This window comes from Cygnus olor, chromosome 1, assembly GCF_009769625.2.
Source record: "Cygnus olor isolate bCygOlo1 chromosome 1, bCygOlo1.pri.v2, whole genome shotgun sequence".
NCBI classification, from domain to species: Eukaryota; Metazoa; Chordata; class Aves; order Anseriformes; family Anatidae; genus Cygnus; species Cygnus olor.
Window position 1 is genome coordinate 121,147,161 of NC_049169.1, and position 17,736 is coordinate 121,164,896.

Here is a 17,736-nt window from a genome sequence, read left to right on the forward strand (position 1 = left end):
TGTTTTAGCTAAGCCCTAAAATTCCATGAGAGTGCTGTGGGGAAGGTCTCAATGTTGTAGTATATAGAAAAGTAGATGTACATTTTTTCTACTTTGAAATAATAGAACTTACTGTTCTCCTTAAATCAGGGGCATTTAAATAAATCAACACCTAAAAGAAGGAAAAAGTAAGTTAACTGTTTCTGTTTTCTAGACTATAAACATTTTCAATTTCTAAAATACTTAAGTTCTGATGATAAGCTGTCCTATGTGTTGATTATATTTAAATAATATAATATTTTATAAGCGTCACTTAAGTCGTACTCATATTTTGCATGAGTTTCATGTGGTAAAAACCAAATGACTGAAAAAATGTTTCAAAGAGTATAGCAAAGAACGTTAAACTAATAAAAATAAGCATAGCTAATGTGTTTTTCTTTGGATGATTATTCACTATTCATAGTGAATCAGAAAATCTCAACTATCCATCTAATTGTCTGGAAAGATTTAAAAGCTTTGTGAATGAAAACAAATGTTTCATACCTTACGGTTTTATCTCACAGCGTTAATGCACGTATATAGAGACAATAAGGAAACACTAAGTCATAGTTCCATGTTGTGTAATAACAGTTTTTACTAAGAGCATAATTCCCTAATTTTTTTCTGGATGATACTGTAAGCCACATCATATTTCTTAAATTTTGTGTTTATATTGCTTCTGTGTCCTGCTCCTTTCCCTGCCCCAATGAGTTGTTCTTTCGATATATTTGCTGTTAGCACTGTAAATTATTTTCTCATGACCACACCTATCTTTATGGGGAAGTGGGAGATGATAATTAAATTCTTTCTATGGAATAAGCTACTAGACAGGCTCACTTTGTTCAGTCCAGATGTTCAGTCTGCTTTTCTGGGTAGTTTCTTATCTGTAAGACCTAATTAGTGGCAAATACGTACATTTTATTCTATTACAGAATATTTGCATGCCCAGTTATGAGAACAAACAACTTAGAAGTTATCTGTGCTTTTTTTCATATCTTTAAGTGTTCTGTTTATGTTTTGTTTGAACAGAAAAAAAAATGAAAGAGGAGGAGTTTTTCCACACAGTGGACTCTTCAGATATTACATTAATTAGTTTGTGAATATACAGTTTTCCATATTAAAGTTTTTTTTCTCCATTCTAGTCTAAACTATGAATGGAGAAAAATGTTCAAGACTGGAGTACACTCTAGTTCCTTTTTTACTTGCAAATTAAAACAAAAATGAAGAAAATTTTGAATGCTGTTTGCATTGATTGAAATGTGACAGTCATGTCAATTTGGCCTTTGTAGTTTTTTTTGTTGTTGTTTGTTTGTTTTTTAGAAATCCTCATCATGTTATTTTATTGCTTCAGCTGCCTGCTGCCTGATTTTCTACTTCATATGAATGGCAGTATTTTTAATTTTGAAAACTAGTATTTGGTTATAAACTCCCTGAATTCTGCTGTGATGTAAATGGAGCCTGAATGTCATAGAAGCATTGTTTTTGATGGCTAATTAGATATTTAACCTCCCTGTGTCATTGTCATCAAGCTGATGATCCTGATGAAGAATGCCTGCCAATCAGTGATGTAGAAATACCAAAATAACATAGATATTATTTGTGTGATTGCTAAATTAGTGGTTAGGCATTGCAGTTATTAGTGGAATAGCCAGTTCATTCCTCACTTTTCAAAATTCTCAAATATATACTACTTTTTCTGGTTCTTGTGTTGGTCAAAGAGAACTCCTTTTGTGAGTTAAGTAAAAGGATCTTAGTATTCAAAGAGGAGTAAAATATAGAAGTCAAATCCTCGTCTGCACTGAATTGGCCTAAAGGTCCATCTAACAATAATGTCAAACAAGAATCATTTTCACGATTGATAATACTTCTCAGCTTCTCAATATCAGTAGTTAGTTGGTTCTGAAGCTAAGGACTGCCTCAGGACAATTGTATTCAGATCCATTTGAACACATTTTTGCCATTAATTTTTATAAATCCTCTTTAATACTTATACACTTTTGGCCTGAGGATTTTGTATGTTCAAGAGTTCTTCAGTGCAAGGGTGAACCATGCAGAGAAATTACAACCAGATTCAAATGTTGGTGTGTGAAAACCCAAAAGAAGATAAGGGGTATGCAAGGAAGGTATATTACTAACAAATTTCAGAGGAGTTTTGAAAAAAAAAAAAAAAGATTCAATTTGGGCAGAGAGAGGGAAAATATGTATGATAGACATGGTGAACTGTTTTGGGGAATAGTGTTTAGTGCTGTCTGAACTTGCTCCTTTGTTAATATTGCACATGCTTGTCAACTGATGTTGTAGGTGGACTAATTTTGTTTCCTTGCTTTCTGTGATTGTGTGGTTATTCAGACGCATACTCAATGTTAATACATAGGGTAGCTTTATGCAGCTTGATACAGCTGTTTGAAATTACGGAATTGAAGCTATAGAGAATTGGAAAATAATAAAGTTATAACCGTGAAGTACAAAACACGTACAGAATTTACTTTCTGTACTGTTTACTTTTTAACTATTCTGAAGTTTGTTTTGTCAGTGTCGTACTTAAGATAGTCTAGTAGCTAGTATGTAATGATCTCAGCCTCCTGGGTGAGATGTAATCAATAGTTTTTGGAGATGAATGCTCATTTCCTCTCCCTTTCCTCTCCCATTAAGCTATCCATGTATTTTCACATTTGTCTAACATATTTGGATTTCTATTTAAAATATGACTTTTGGCACGTTCCTACTGAGAAGCTGCTGCATTAGACTGATCGCTGGAAGAAGTTACTGAATGGAATATAAATGCAGTTTAGAAAGCATTAGGTCCCCTACTTGTGTATATAATTCTGGTTGCTGCAAAACAAAACCCTTGTCAAACCTTGTCAAACAAATACTTTATAGAAAATTGAGTTATTTACTATGTACATTTACTTTTTTTTTTGTTGAAACGTTTATTTGAAACTTACCAGAGATATGAAAACTCCATAACAAAATAAATATACTTTTTCTCACTACTTTTTTTCTTAATTATATCTTCTTATTCATGTTAGAAATTGTAAAAATGTCCAGGTTAACTTGGAAAGCATCCACACTAGAAGGAAACTTAGATTTTAGTAAGTTTGCTCATTAAATCCTAATCTATTTCCAAGTTTAAGTTCAAAAAGTTGGGACTGGGTTGGGTTTTTTGGGGCGGGGGGAACAGAGGAGGCTGCCTACCTTTGGCATGTGTTTTTCCTTCCTTCCCACCCTCTGCAGAATTTTGTTTTCTACTGTGTACAGCTCTGAATGTTTTCAGTTGGTCTTTTTTAGAGTTTTCTGCGATAGGAGGCAAAACTGAAGTTCCAATAGCTATTCACTTCTGTTTCTCTGTTGGGGTTGATGTGATCACAATATCTATGTGGTTTGATTGGATGTACGCAAGTCGATGGGGCCGGATGGGATCCACCCGAGGGTACTGAGAGAACTGGTGGAGGAGCTGGCCAAGCCGCTTTCCATCATTTATCAGCAGTCCGGGCTATCAGGGGAGGTTCCAGTTGACTGGCGGCTAGCAAATGTGATGCCCATCTACAAGAAGGGCCGGAGGGTAGACCCGGCGAACTATAGGCCTGTTAGTTTGACCTCAGTGCCAGGGAAGCTCATGGAGAAGATTATCTTGAGGGTCATCACGGGGCACTTAGAGGGTAAGCAGGCGATCAGGCCCAGTCAGCATGGGTTTATGAAGGGCAGGTCCTGTTTGACGAACCTGATCTCCTTCTATAACAAAGTGACACGCTTAGTGGATGAGGGAAAGGCTGTGGATGTGGTCTACCTTGACTTCAGTAAGGCTTTTGACACCATTTCCTACAACATTCTCCTCAAAAAACTGGCTGCTCGTGGCTTGGACTGGAGTACGCTTCGTTGGGTTAAAAACTGGCTGGATGGCTGGGCCCAAAGAGTCGTGGTGAATGGAGTCAAATCCAGTTGGAGGCCGGTCACTAGTGGAGTCCCCCAGGGCTCAGTACTGGGGCCAGTCCTCTTCAATATCTTTATCGATGATCTGGATGAGGGGATCAAGTGCACCCTCAGTAAGTTTGCAGACGGCACCAAGTTAGGTGCATGTGTCAATCTGCTCGAGGGTAGGAAGGCTCTGCAGGAGGATCTGGATAGGCTGGACTGATGGGCTGAGGTCAACTGTATGAAGTTCAACAATGCCAAGTGCCGTGTCCTGCACCTGGGGCGCAACATCCCCAGGCAGCGCTACAGGCTGGGAGATGAGTGGTTGGAAAGCTGCCTGGCAGAGAAGGACCTGGGAGTACTGGTTGACGGTCGGCTGAACATGAGCCAGCAGTGTGCTCAGGTGGCCAAGAAGGCCAACAGCATCCTGGCTTGTATAAGAAGCAGCGTGGCCAGCAGGTCTAGGGAAGTGATTGTCCCCCTGTACTCGGCTCTGGTGAGGCCGCACCTCGAGTACTGTGTTCAGTTTTGGGCCCCTTGCTACAAGAAGGACGTCGAGGTGCTCGAGAGAGTCCAGAGAAGGGCAATGAGGCTGGTGTGGGGTCTGGAGAACAAGTCTTACGAGGAGCGACTGAGGGAGCTGGGATTGTTCAGCCTGGAGAAGAGGAGGCTCAGGGGCAACCTTATCGCTCTCTACAGGTACCTTAAAGGAGGCTGTAGCGAGGTAGGGGTTGGTCTATTCTCCCACGTGCCTGGTGACAGGACAAGGGGGAATGGGCTAAAGTTGTGCCAGGGCAGGTTAAGGTTGGATATTAGGAGGAACTTCTTTACTGAAAGGGTTGTTAGGCATTGGAATGGGCTGCCCAGGGAAGTGGTTGAGTCACCACCCCTGGAGATCTTTTAGAGACATTTAGATGTAGAGCTTAGTGATATGGTTTAGTGGAGGATTTGTTAGTGTTAGGTCAGAAGTTGGACTAGATGATCTTGGAGGTCTCTTCCAACCTAGACGATTCTGTGATTCTGTGTGATTCTGCAATTGAGGTGCCTCTAGAAGGTATTAGACAACAAAGAAAATAACTGTTCTTTACTGTTGCTAAAACATTGGAATAGAATAACAATATGCTACTTGAATGTAGTTTATGATGTTGTGAAGTGTCATGCTTGCTTTGAGTTGCCTGGACTGGAAAAGAACAACTAAAAATAATGACAAATAGATGTTTTTCTTCTTCTATACCGAATCTATATTAAGGAGATGCAACTCCTCTCTGTAGAGCTTGAGACAACATTAAATTGAAATAAAAATCAATATTTATAATAGGTAACTGTCATAGCATCAATACTATACTTCTTAATCTTCACTTAATGTTACAGATATTAAATCATTCACTGCAGGCAGTTCTGAATGATAGATGAAATAAAAAGTCCCTGATCAATGCACAGAACACATACAGGTGGCAAATGCTGTAGATATATCTAAAATGTTCATGTCTGATACGGTCAGAAAATCATAGTTTCCGTTCGGAAGGGAGGAGATCTGCATGAATTAAAAAAATATATGGATATTGCAAATACGTGACTTTCTCTCAGAATGACCACTTAAAAAGATGAACAGTTCTCATCTTAAACCAGACTTTAACCACTATTTCACTAGTGCTTCAAATATCCTCAAGTGGGTTAATAATTTCTCAATGTTACAAAATCAATCAACATTTTTAAATTATCATACCTCATATATTAGCTGATCTCATCAGTCTCACATCCTGATCAACAACGAACTTCAGTTAAAAAATTCAGATAATACTATGAAGTTCAATATGGACCAGATATTTTCCTAATTCCACTGATTGTCTTTGACAGGCCAAAGTTAAAGCAATGCTATGACTTTTCAAAGACAGACACTTAGGCCATTTTGTCTTTTGTCTTTTGCTTTTAATATTCCTTCATATACTACTACTTGGATCACATGGTTATTTAAAAAGTAAAAATAAAAATAAACCCTAACTGATGTATTCCTAGGTCGGTGTTATAAAGCAATTTTCCTTGTCAATGCAATTCACATTTCTGGGTTTTGTCCTAACTATTATGAGGAGATAGTTTGAGGAATACAAGATGATTCGGACAACGTTTTATGATTTTGTTGTACTACATTTCTCAGTAGAAAAAATATTTTACCTTTATTTTACCTGGGTAGCTCCCAGCTACCTTTCCCCCTCCTACACCAGCATGGGAAAAGGGCTCAATATAGTGAATTATACATCTTTCTTCCTTTCTATTTCTATCTTTGTTCCTTTTATTTTTGTCCATTCTTTCTACTCAACAATCCAAATACAACATTAGGATGTTGCTCTTTATCCCTGTGTGTGGATGAACTCAGTGCATTACACCAGAATTGAGGTTCAACAGATGCCTGATGCACTAACACCAGGTAGATGGGTTTAGGAGAGGATTCCTTAGTAGTTTCAGTTAGTTCCTGTATTGCAGAATTCTAAGATGTTTAATAATACTTAGCAAAGTATGTTGTTCCAGTGTTACTGTAGTAGTTAAAATGTTCATAAGTGGGACGTATGGCTGACTGCCTAAACAGAAATGCGTACATTGTAGGCTGCCTACTTCTGACAGCAGTACTTGACACACAGATATTGGACTGGAAACCAATGCCATGCACTGTATACCTTTGATCAAAAAGGGTGGTGTGTCACCTAAAGAGCTTCTCTTGTCTACAGTGACATAATTTCTACAGCTTATGATGCCTGTTACATATAACGATATTTTTTTTTCCTCACTGGATTCTGGGGAAAAAAAGGGTTGGAATTACTGGTGGCTCTGGACACGTTGCTGAATTCCAGCTTAAATACATTTAGTCTTAAAAATAATGTAAAGTACATTTTCTTTATGATGGTGGTCACCATGTTCCTGATGAAGAGTAAAACTGATTTCTATATTGTATTCTCATTTTTCAATATTGATTTCCTTTTATGATAAGATCACCCACCTAGTTGATGAAGGGAAACCAGCTGATGTGATCTTTTTGGACTTCAGCAAAGCTTTTGACACGGTTTCCCATAGGATCCTACTGGACAAAATGTCCAGCATACAGCTAAACAAAAACATCATGCGATGGGTGAGCAACTGGCTGACGGGCAGGGCTCAAAGGATTGTGGTAAATGGGGCCACATCTGGCTGGCGGATGGTCACTAGTGGGGTCCCTCAAGGCTCCATTTTAGGGCCAGTCCTCTTCAATGTTTTTATAAATGATTTGGATGTAGGACTAGAAGGTGTTTTCAGCAAATTTGCCGACAACACCAAACCTGGAGGAGTTGTGGACTCAGATGAAAGTGGAAAGGCCTTGCAGAGAGATCTGGACAGATTGGAGAGCTGGGCGATCACCAACCACATGAAGTTTAACAAAAGCAAGTGCCAGGTCCCGCACCTGGGACGGGACAACCCTGGCTGTATGTACAGACTGGCTGATAAGACGCTGGAGAGCAGCCCTGCAGAGAGGGATCTGGGGGTTGTGGTTGACAGCAAGTTGAATATGAGCCAGCAGTGTGCCCTGGCAGCCAGGAGGGCCAACCGTATCCTGAGATGCATCAAGCATGGCATTGCTAGTCAGTTGAGGGAAGTGATTGTCCCACTCTACTCTGCGCTGGTGCGGCCTCACCTCGAGTACTGTGTGCAGTTCTGGGCACCACGGTACAAAAAGGACATTAAACTGTTGGAGAGTGTCCAGAGGAGGGTGACGAAGATGGTGAAGGGCCTAGAGGGGAAGACATATTAGGAGCGTCTGAGGTCACTGGGCCTGTTCAGCCTGGAGAAGAGGAGGCTGAGGGGAGACCTCATCGCAGTCTACAACTTCCTTGCGAGGGGGAGTGGAGAGGCAGGGGACCTATTCTCCGTAATCACCAGTGACAGGACCCCTGGGAACGGTGTGAAGCTGAGGCAGGGGAAGTTTAGGCTGGACATCAGGAAGAGGTTCTTCACCGAGAGGGTGGTCGCACACTGGAACAGGCTCCCCAGTGAAGTAGTCACTGCACCAAGCCTGTCTGAATTTAAGAAGCGATTGGACTGTGCACTTAGTCACATGGTCTAAACTTTTGGGCAGACCTGTGCGGTGCCAGGAGTAGGACTTGATGATCCTTATGGGTCCCTTCCAACTCGGGATATTCTATGATTCTATGATTATATTGGTAACAAACAAACAAAAACCAAACAACACACAGTTCTTTTTTTTTTTTTTTCTTTGTCTTAGGGGCTGAGTAGCCAATTCCTAACTAAAGCTATTAAATGAAAAATGAGAAGCTTCAAAAAGAGACAGGAGGAAGAACTACTTACCGTCTGTAGTCAATATTCTGGCTGTTTGCAAAGTGTTAGCTGTCTAGAAATTCAATGACTTTCAAGGACGCTTGATATTGTAGGGGTTGTTTGGGAGGCACATTTAACGTGCTTTGTAATCTGAGATTTCTATCAAGTGCTGATATTTAGACTTTTATCTAATTTAAGACTTTTATCTAATTTGTACTATCCTTCACTTCAGTGAAATAGTAGCAGTTTTCCTAAATGTGGGGCAATGCAAGACAAGCATATTTAGTATACCAATTTACCCTATCGTGTACTTTCGAAAATTTAAGCTTTTTCACAGAAACTTATACAACCGACATTACCAATGGTATAAAGTATCTGTGAAATTGGAAGAGTTTTAGAGGAATTAAATTCTGTTCTATTGGGTTGTGGAGTTTTTTTTGTTTGTTTGAGTGTTTCTCCAATTGATCAAAATCAGTAAGGGTTTACAAAATGCTTTATCTTACTCTTTGAATGTCTTTTATTTTCTCCTTTGAGAGGGGGATGTTTGGGGACGGTGAGAACAATCTAAGAGACCTAACAACAAGATCTATAATAGCATAACTTTGATTTAGACATTCATCATTACTTTGGCTACTTCAAATAATGTTGAAATAAAAGTGGAAAACACTTATCACTTACATTTAATTTATACAGCTGTCCTAAGAAGCATGGTTTCTTTTCTTTCAGAGCTTTGCAAATGGTATACAATAAGGTGAAGCCTAAATGAGGACAGTAAATGTTATCAGCTTTGCTTCACTGTAAGAATAAGGTGTGTGTATTGTAAACAATTGCATATTAACACCTTGGTCTCATTAATAACAAACTTCTGATACATGTTTCAGTGGCAGCCTATACTAATTGACTCAGACACTAATTGGGTCAGATGAAAGAAAGTAGACAGCAGTCACTCAAGCAGAGTAGAACAGACTGTTCTCTAATTGCTTTTGACAGAGGAACAAAAAAGGAACTTGAAATATTGCAGACTAACGTTAGCCACCACTGTGTATTTAATGTGGTTTTTTGTAAAGAATATTTTAATACTAACTGAAACAAATGTTGGTCCTGCATGTGTTATTAACCCCTTTTCCCATCTCTCTGTTCCGCATGTATGTGACATGAATTTTGACAGCCTGTGACTATGTAAAGCATGTCTGATTTATTGTTTTTAGGAGCAAATCAGAAAATCTGTGAGAAAATACATAAAAATCCAAATGCTTCTGAGCTTTGCAACTATGTATCACTAGGTGGCATTTGCTGAAAACGGTATAGTAGTTTTATTTTTACATAGAATACAGTTTGTGTGAAATCACTAGGTCCTACCGTCATATTTTAGATTCTGATGACCTCTTATAAATCCCGATGCTTCATTCAGCTTCATTTGTTGTGAGCTGACACAGTCTATCATTCAGAAAGTTGGTGGGCCCTTATTTTCTCATTTTGATGTATGCTGCTCATGAATAAATCTAGCTACCCTTGGTCTTGTGTCCTTTACTGTTTGCATTTGAACAAAAATAGAAACCTTGAATATAAACATTTCCAGATAAGGAATGACATCAGTCTAAGATTACTCAATTATCTACTGTTTTCTGAACAACAACAACAAAAATGTATTTTATTAAATGAACATTGTGAATACGAAAGCTGTGCATAATTTTAGCTAGTTATATAATCTTGAATTTTTTTTAATTCTTCTCTTCTGTTACAATAATACTCCCACGCAGTGCCTCTGTCACAGCTCAGTGTGGGGTTGCCTGCTGATCAACTAAATGGTGATATCTGCCCTCTCAAGTTTAAAAAACGCAAATAAAACTACCTCCCCAAAAAACAAACAAACAAAAAAACAGGAATAAACAAACAAAAAAACCCAACCCAACAAAAACAAACAAACAAAAAAACAGGAATAAACAAACAAAAAAAACCAACCCAACAAAAACCAACAAACAAAAAAACCCTACAGCCCCCATGTTCTAGCAAGCAACACTCACTGCTTGCCCCAGCTCCATTATGGCAGTTTCAGCCTCACATTTTCTCTAACAATTTTCCTGGCTAAAAAGCGTAAGGGCTAGAGCCATTTAAAGTTTGTCAAAAACATGTTTCTTAGTTTGTGGTAGTTTTGTGACATTGCTGAAATACATGAACTGCCAACGCTGCTGTTTTCTCGTACATAACTTCTCATACGTATCTGACATACATTTATAGTTTTGGGGTTAGCTTAGAGCAGGCCTGGTGACATTAGCCATGTTGAGGGAGGTTGCTTTTATTCTGAATTAGTTTCAGTAATTCTGACATGATTGATACAGAGGATTAATAACATTTATTATATGTTGTCACTAGATTTGCAGTATACACAAAGCAATTTTATTTGGCATTACCTGATGAGGATTTCATGGTGCTGGCTGCATGTGAGGGCCCTCATAGCAGTTGCTATTGCCATGCGACCTGACTGGGCTGATCAAACCATCCTAGCTGGGCAGTCTTTCCTTCAGAGGAGCAACCTGTGAAAATGGGTATGTGCTCTGAGGTGGAAAAATATGTATCTGATATGGATCCCTTCCTTCTTTCTTTTGCTAACAATTTCAGTTTTCTCTGGGAAAGGACAAAAATGGGTTAAAAATAAGAACAGCTGAAACCAGAGCTAATGCATCCAAGCCTTATTTAATCTGTTTGTCATGTCTAGTTATTCCTTCAAGGATGTTAAACCGGTTGTTCTTAAACATCTGTTAGGTTCTACCCTTTTGTCCAAGGGGGACCCATTGGCCACAGTTTGGCTGAACATCAATGTTTGCTTCCTTCCTGTGAGCTGCCAACTGACTCACGAGCGAGTCCTCAGCTGCCTCTGGGAGATGAGGGCCTGTGCTTGAAAATTTGAGCTGTGGCCTCATAAATGGGTTTTAGGTATAATAACAGTAATACGACACAGCAAACTGCATACCTGTTGATTTTATACTAGCTAACATCACATGATTTGTCAGGATTTGTGCTTCCCTAATCTGTACGGACAAATAGAAATTAAGCTTTCTATCCACGATAATCCATCAAAATAGAAATAACAAGGTATTACCCCAGATATATTCATTTGGCAAGATGAAGTTAGTATCTATCAAGTGCCTTCACTTTCACTTTTCTTTCACTTTTGGTAACATGGGTAACTTTCCCCAGATTTTCTAAAGTGATTTTTTAATGATTTTTGTATAGTTTATAGCAGTAAATGGACTTATCCTGCAAGCGCCTTTTGTTGCTTTGAACAACAACAAAAAAATGCTTTTAGATCATCTTTATTGGATTTTTTTCAAGGTATTCAGATGTACTGGCAATGTGACTTCATTGTTGTCTGACTAGCAAGAAGTTGGTAATATGATTAAATCAGATGCTATTCTGAAAGTTCCAGCAAACTACAGTGGTTTCATTTGGTACTAGCACTTCTAACCATTGTGGGATCTGAGCAAAAGTATGTGACCTCATTTTAAAGGTATGAGGTATCATCTACAGTGTTTTATCATAATGATGGTGTGATGCTAAAATAGCATGTGGCTATTTTATGTGGCTATAAAATAGCATTAGGCCTAGTTTTCATTTGTCAATATATGTATGTGACACTGAAGAAGAGAAAACAAAGGGGATACTGCTCATACAAAGATGAATATTCAAATGAATAATTACATATTTCCGCATAAATATAATTTAAGTCATAAACTGAACCACACCACTGTTTAGCACCAGCTTCTCAGACAGAGAGGGATAGATTTGTTCTTTAATTTTGGGAACTTAAGTTGCATCTTAGCAGTGATGTCCCTTTGGGGAAAACTTCCTGGATCCAAAATCATTGCTGGTTAGAAAAGACTAAAAGGAAGCCAACAAACAGAACAAGCAAAGCTTGTGTTTACACATGCTTCTTCCCCATACTTTGTTTTTTCTTTCTTCCCCCAAACCAGAGAGAAGGTGTCTACCAGTGTCTCTTTCTCTCCCTTTGTCATCCACCGCACCCCGCTCCTTCCCCCTTTTGGTGTTTTCTGTCCTTGCCTACCACAATGGAACTCCAGTATGTTCTCTCTCCTTTCTTGTTCTTGCTCTTTTTCTACCCCATAACTTCTGTACCAGTCTTCAAAAGCACTCTGCAATTTTTCCCTCAATAACTAGTTGGACAAAGTTAGGTCAGAGGAATGAGAACCTTCTAGCAATGGTTGTAATGCCTTAAAGAATTAAAAAATGAGAAAAGTCAATCACTTTTCCCTTAGCATTTATAATGACAGAACAGCTCCAGCTAACAATGAAATGAGAAAAATACATCTCTCTCAGGCTGGGGTTCAATCTAGGCCTGTAGTACCAGTAGAAATCCAGTAGGTTCGGTCTTACAGCTGTTCTCCCTTCTCTCCCCTAAGCAGCAAATGAACTCCATCCCTGAACTCCTGTATCTGAGGAGGGGAAGGGGAAGCAGAATTGAGATTAAATATTTTCAGTATAGTAATACTCCTGCTCCTTTCCTGAATTTGCCTTGAATCTTTACCAAATGTCCGCATAAAATGTTGCTATACTATTTCTGGAAAGATTGAGTTGTACTTTTTTTTTTTTTTGTATATATTAATGAGGGCTTTCTGAATGCTGAAGTCTGCCATTTGTGCTGAGCTTTTGAATAGGTTCATCAGTGTTTTGAGAAGCCTGAAATGGTCTGATTATGGTGATTTCTCCAGGGTTCCACAGTAAAATCTCCAGGGTAGCATAGGGAACAGACAGCCTTAACAGTACTCAGATAAAGTTAACACACTTCTCATCAGTATATTTATGACAGATGGACAATGAATTGCATGTTATATATTGCCTTACATAAGCAATAGACAAAATCACTGGCTGTCTGTCAAAGCAGTCTACTGTATTTCCTGTCAGCTTGTGAATGTCTTGGATGACCTCAATGACTAAAAATCAAAGCTAGGCCACTCAAATAGCATTCAGTCATTGTATTGCATTGATTTCTTCTTTCCCCCTCAGATAAGCAAGAAAGGGAAAGGAACATTTCTCAGCAGTTGTAGTTACTGGCAGAGCATTGTAATAATGTGTTGGAAATCTCTAAGAATAGTGAGTCGATGGAGCCAGAGTATCAATGATGTGACTGTTTGTGGCCTCTTTTGTTCCCACCATTTGTTCTTTTGTTCCCACCTTTTTGCTCCCACCATTGCTGGTACCCACCCCCACTCACTGAAGAAAATCCTGGCCTTTTCTAAATCTGCATTGTTTGGCTGCTAGAAAATCAAATAGTAATTTTGATGGTTTTATTCTCTAAAGTGTAGTGTTCAGATGAACTGGCAGTTGCCATGAATGAAAAAATTGACACTTGCCTTAACACCCTTGTTTCAAAGTTTCCAGTCCTTATATGGGAAAAATCCTCCTTCTTTCTCTGTGCCTAACAGTGGAAGTTTCTTTCCCCCTTCTCCAGGTTTTCTGTGGAGAATGGCTTACATTGTAAAAATGGAATCATATAGTTACATATATACTGTAAGTGTTGGAAACTTAGTTCATATGAAATCCTCTTGGTATTTGTCAGCCCGCATTATTAAAATCTATTGCTTATGTATTAACACTGCTGTTTGCTTTCAGAATAGTCTTTATAATATACTAGTTTTTTGTTTTGTTTTTTATTCCTGTTATTTTTTATTTAATATGTTAGGTGGTATTTGGGATGAGGTTTGTTTTGGGAAAAGTAAATGTAGCTTTACTAAGGGATGACAAACATACTTTTGGTGGAAAATAAAAGAAAATTTCATTTGCGTAATGAGTTGCAAACATGAAATACTTCAGTAAGCATCTAGGAATGTTTTCTGGTATCCACTGTCCATTAATAATAGCACTTTTATTCTGCTGAATCCTGATTGCATGTTCTTAAGCATTCTTCAGTGTACCACTTGTATCTATTAGCCTTGTCACCTGATTAGACCTTTAAAATGGCCTTTGTGAGATGATTAGCTCCATTAATACTGCACTTTCTTTCCTAGCCATAATTTTCTGTGAACTCTAGCCTGGAATAATACTTTTAAAGTCAAATGCACAGTTAACAAATTCAAGAGGTTTGTGTTTGCAGTTGCAAAGCTGGATGCTTATCCTACCAGAAATACATCAGAACCATAATATCCATTTGTGGATGAGTTCTAGTTAAAACAAGGTCAAGTAGTAATAGATAATAGTGCATGAAAATCAGATAAATCTCAGAGGTCAGTACCTTTATTTTTCCTGACATTACAGAAGGCTTTCTATAGACCTCAGCGGGTTTGTTATCTGAGTTCGTAACCTTCAGAAAGGAGGTTAAGCCTATTCCCTTCCAGTCAACACCCAGAATTTTGAGAAAACTATATTTTTGCTCTGGGAAGCAACAGCAGTATTACTGCAATAACGGTATTCAGGATCTATGCAGTGTTTTGTATTTAGACTTACCTGAAGATTTACCTGCTATTCCGTAATTCTTCCAGCTTGAAAGAAAAGAAGTAAACATAGTATATCACCCTGGAGCAGCTGAAGGAATTACCTGCCTGGCCCCTTGATTATTCTTATTGCCTCACAGTAAAAACACCTGCAAGGACATTCATCTGGTGGTTGCTAAAGGATCTGTTATAAGGCACAGCAGCATGAAAGTAGCAGCTGAGTATTCTTGGCACATCTCTACAGCATGCAGACAAATGTCATTTAGCTTCCCCATTCAGTATTCAATCCATAAATCTGGGTTAGGAGAACATCTTTTTTTGGAAAAAAAAAAAAAATCTTGCTTGTTGTGGGGAAATCGTGCAGGGCACTAACAAAAGATTGGCTCTTTTTTTAGGTTAGGAGGCTGCCACTAACAAATTGCTGTGCTGTAAACTTGTCAGAGCAAGCATCTAGAGATAAAAGTGCTTGAAATTATCTCTATATAAAAATAACAGCAATGGAAGAGATTTGTGTTTGTGAAGGTAGCAAAGCTTGCCTGAACTTTGAAAAAGTTTCAAACGTTCAAATTTGGGGTTTAGTTCTCTTTTTCCTCACGAGACCCTTTTATTATTAGTAGTAGTAGCTCAATAGACATGAATTAGTTGGTGGTTAGCAGTTCAGTCTCTGGCATAGATCTTTGTAGAAAAATGAAGAACAAAACAAACTCACGCTGTTACTGTATACAGTATAGTATCCTGGGGTGGAAATGAAAAAGGTTGGATACAAGATGTCAGGTAGGTATTTTTGACTCTCCTTTTCCCTGTTAAATACCACATGTTCTTCTTCTACCATATTTTAAGGTTGCATCTGGTGTTTTTTATTAGATATGATTAAATAGAAATAGCTATCTATATGTAATATTTTATATGAAGTTGCTGAAGAAGGCTGTAATACAATATCAAGTTGAATATGTATCTTTCACCAACAAAATACATCTTCCGTCTCCCATCTTCTGCCTATGTCACATGGCTGGAAGAAGTCAAAATTTCTACAGTAAACAGTTTACTTACAAAGATGGAAGTGATGCTTGTGGGGAAAAGTAAAACTTAAGCAGCTTTAGCATCATTAATTACCAAAAGCATGGATCTCTTACACATCTTGTTTCTTTCTTACAAAGCAAGCAGTGTATGTATATAATGCCAATGTATATATATAATAGCCAACTTTTATGAAATGTTTTCAGTAATACATCATAAATCTTTTCACTCATGATCCTCTAATAGCAATTAGAATCTGCTCCATCCTGCATGCAGAAGTTTTTTCATAATGCAATAGCAGTCTTAGTATTATTTTTCTCATGAGTATGTTGTACAGCTGAGAAAGGAAAACATCCTTGTTGAAAGGCACCTTTAAAGTCTGAAGTGAGGTTTTAAGAACAAAAGATATATTTGTATCATAAAGATTTGCCTTGAATTGTCTCCTTGGAGGGTGGGGGGAAGAGAAAGCTAAGTGCATTATTAATGCTGTGCATATCTCGTATAGCTCATCCATACCTGTCTTTCAAATTCAGTTGAATACATTAACATTATTAGTTGCTGAACATTTCAGATGGGAGTTTAATATCCCTTTTTATTTAAGAAGTGTAGAGAATTTTACTGCAAACCAAAAGATGGTGAGCTTTGTTTTACTATAAGCATTCTGCAGCCTTTTCTACATATGCCCTTTACTTCTAATTTGGTTTGACATTGCCATAAAAAGAGGTCTGCTTTTTTGTTTTATTTCAGAGATGATGTCTTATAGATCTTTTTGAGCAAATGCTTATTAGGTTCTAAGATGAAGGCATCTTTCTTTTTCTACATAAAATACATCAGAATTCTACCTCTGTGTGTCGAGTTCCATTCTGTATCACAACTGTACTCATGGTTTAGATATCAATATAGTCAAGGTCTGAGTTCATCATCTCCCTCTACAATATATATATGTATATTTTAATTAAAGAATTGAGAGTGAACTTCATGTATAGTTGAATAAATGAGTGTTTGGTTGTTTTTTCTTCTTCCAGCGGAGGGGAAATATTTAATAAAGCATAACAAGTAAATAACTGAAGGCAGAAAAGTTAAGGGATGACGGGGCTGTCATTGTGGTCCAGAAGACTGCACTTCACCAGGAAATATGAACTAAGCATATAAACTTGCTATTTTAAGTACTTGCTATTTAAGTGCAGTAGAATAATTTTCTGGTGCCACAGCCACTGGGTAACGTGTTTTATTACAATTTGGAAAGGATATGTCAGGTCCTACTGCAACATGTTACCTTCCAGCAGAAAAGATACCACAGAATGGGTGAGAGGAGACAGGGATATACATCTCAGAACCAAACCATGACTATAAGGGACCTGTAGGCTTTTAAAAATATATTGATGCAAATGTAAAGGAAGAATACATCCAAACAGGTGCCCTGAATTTGTCTGAATTGTTATTAGTAACATTACTACAAACCAAGAATGAAACTTTAATCTATAATAGTGTAATATTTTGTTGAATAATTCTAATAAGTGCTTTACTTTTCTCTGGCAGATGAACGGGAAGATGTTCAAAAGAAAACATTCACAAAATGGATAAATGCACAGTTTGCTAAGGTAATTAATTTCTTATTATTATTTAGAAATCAAAATATATTTTGTGTATTTTTCAAAAAAAAAAAGAGGAAGAAAAAGAAAAAGAAAAAAATATATTCTTCCACGGAGGCTTATTTTTCAATATAACAATGATAAATTGCAGGTATTACTGAGCTCAGCTGACTGATTTATTAGAAACAATGTTCAAGTTTTATTACCTTGATTTCAGTAGGAAGTGAAATGTAAGAAGCCATCATCTACTCAAACAGCTGTCTGCCCAGATTTACTTTGCCTTTCTCAAACTAGTTACACAGATACCTTACTGTTTCTTGGACTCCTTTGTTGTATTCTTAATATACCAAGGAGTTTCTTCTGTTGGGCCTGTCTTTTCTTGTTTCTAGTTGCAATCACAAATTTAACAAAACCATATGAGTTGGGAAGGAGCAAGGTCAAAGATAAGA

General features: G+C 37.8%; 1 protein-coding gene across 13 annotated transcripts in view; it reads left to right on the forward strand.

Annotated features, from left to right (window-relative positions):
• DMD (dystrophin) overlaps window positions 1–17,736 on the forward strand; it is a 1,063,969-nt gene that overhangs the window by 98,171 nt on the left and 948,062 nt on the right. For 12 of the 13 annotated variants that reach the window (XM_040530986.1, XM_040530983.1, XM_040530994.1 and 9 more), the window contains exon 2: window positions 17,235–17,296. In XM_040530986.1, the coding sequence (XP_040386920.1) occupies window positions 17,235–17,296 (62 nt within the window). Of the gene's footprint in view, window positions 1–4,401; window positions 4,406–17,234; window positions 17,297–17,736 lie in introns of those variants that run through there. The other variant, XM_040531003.1, reaches the window with a different exon arrangement.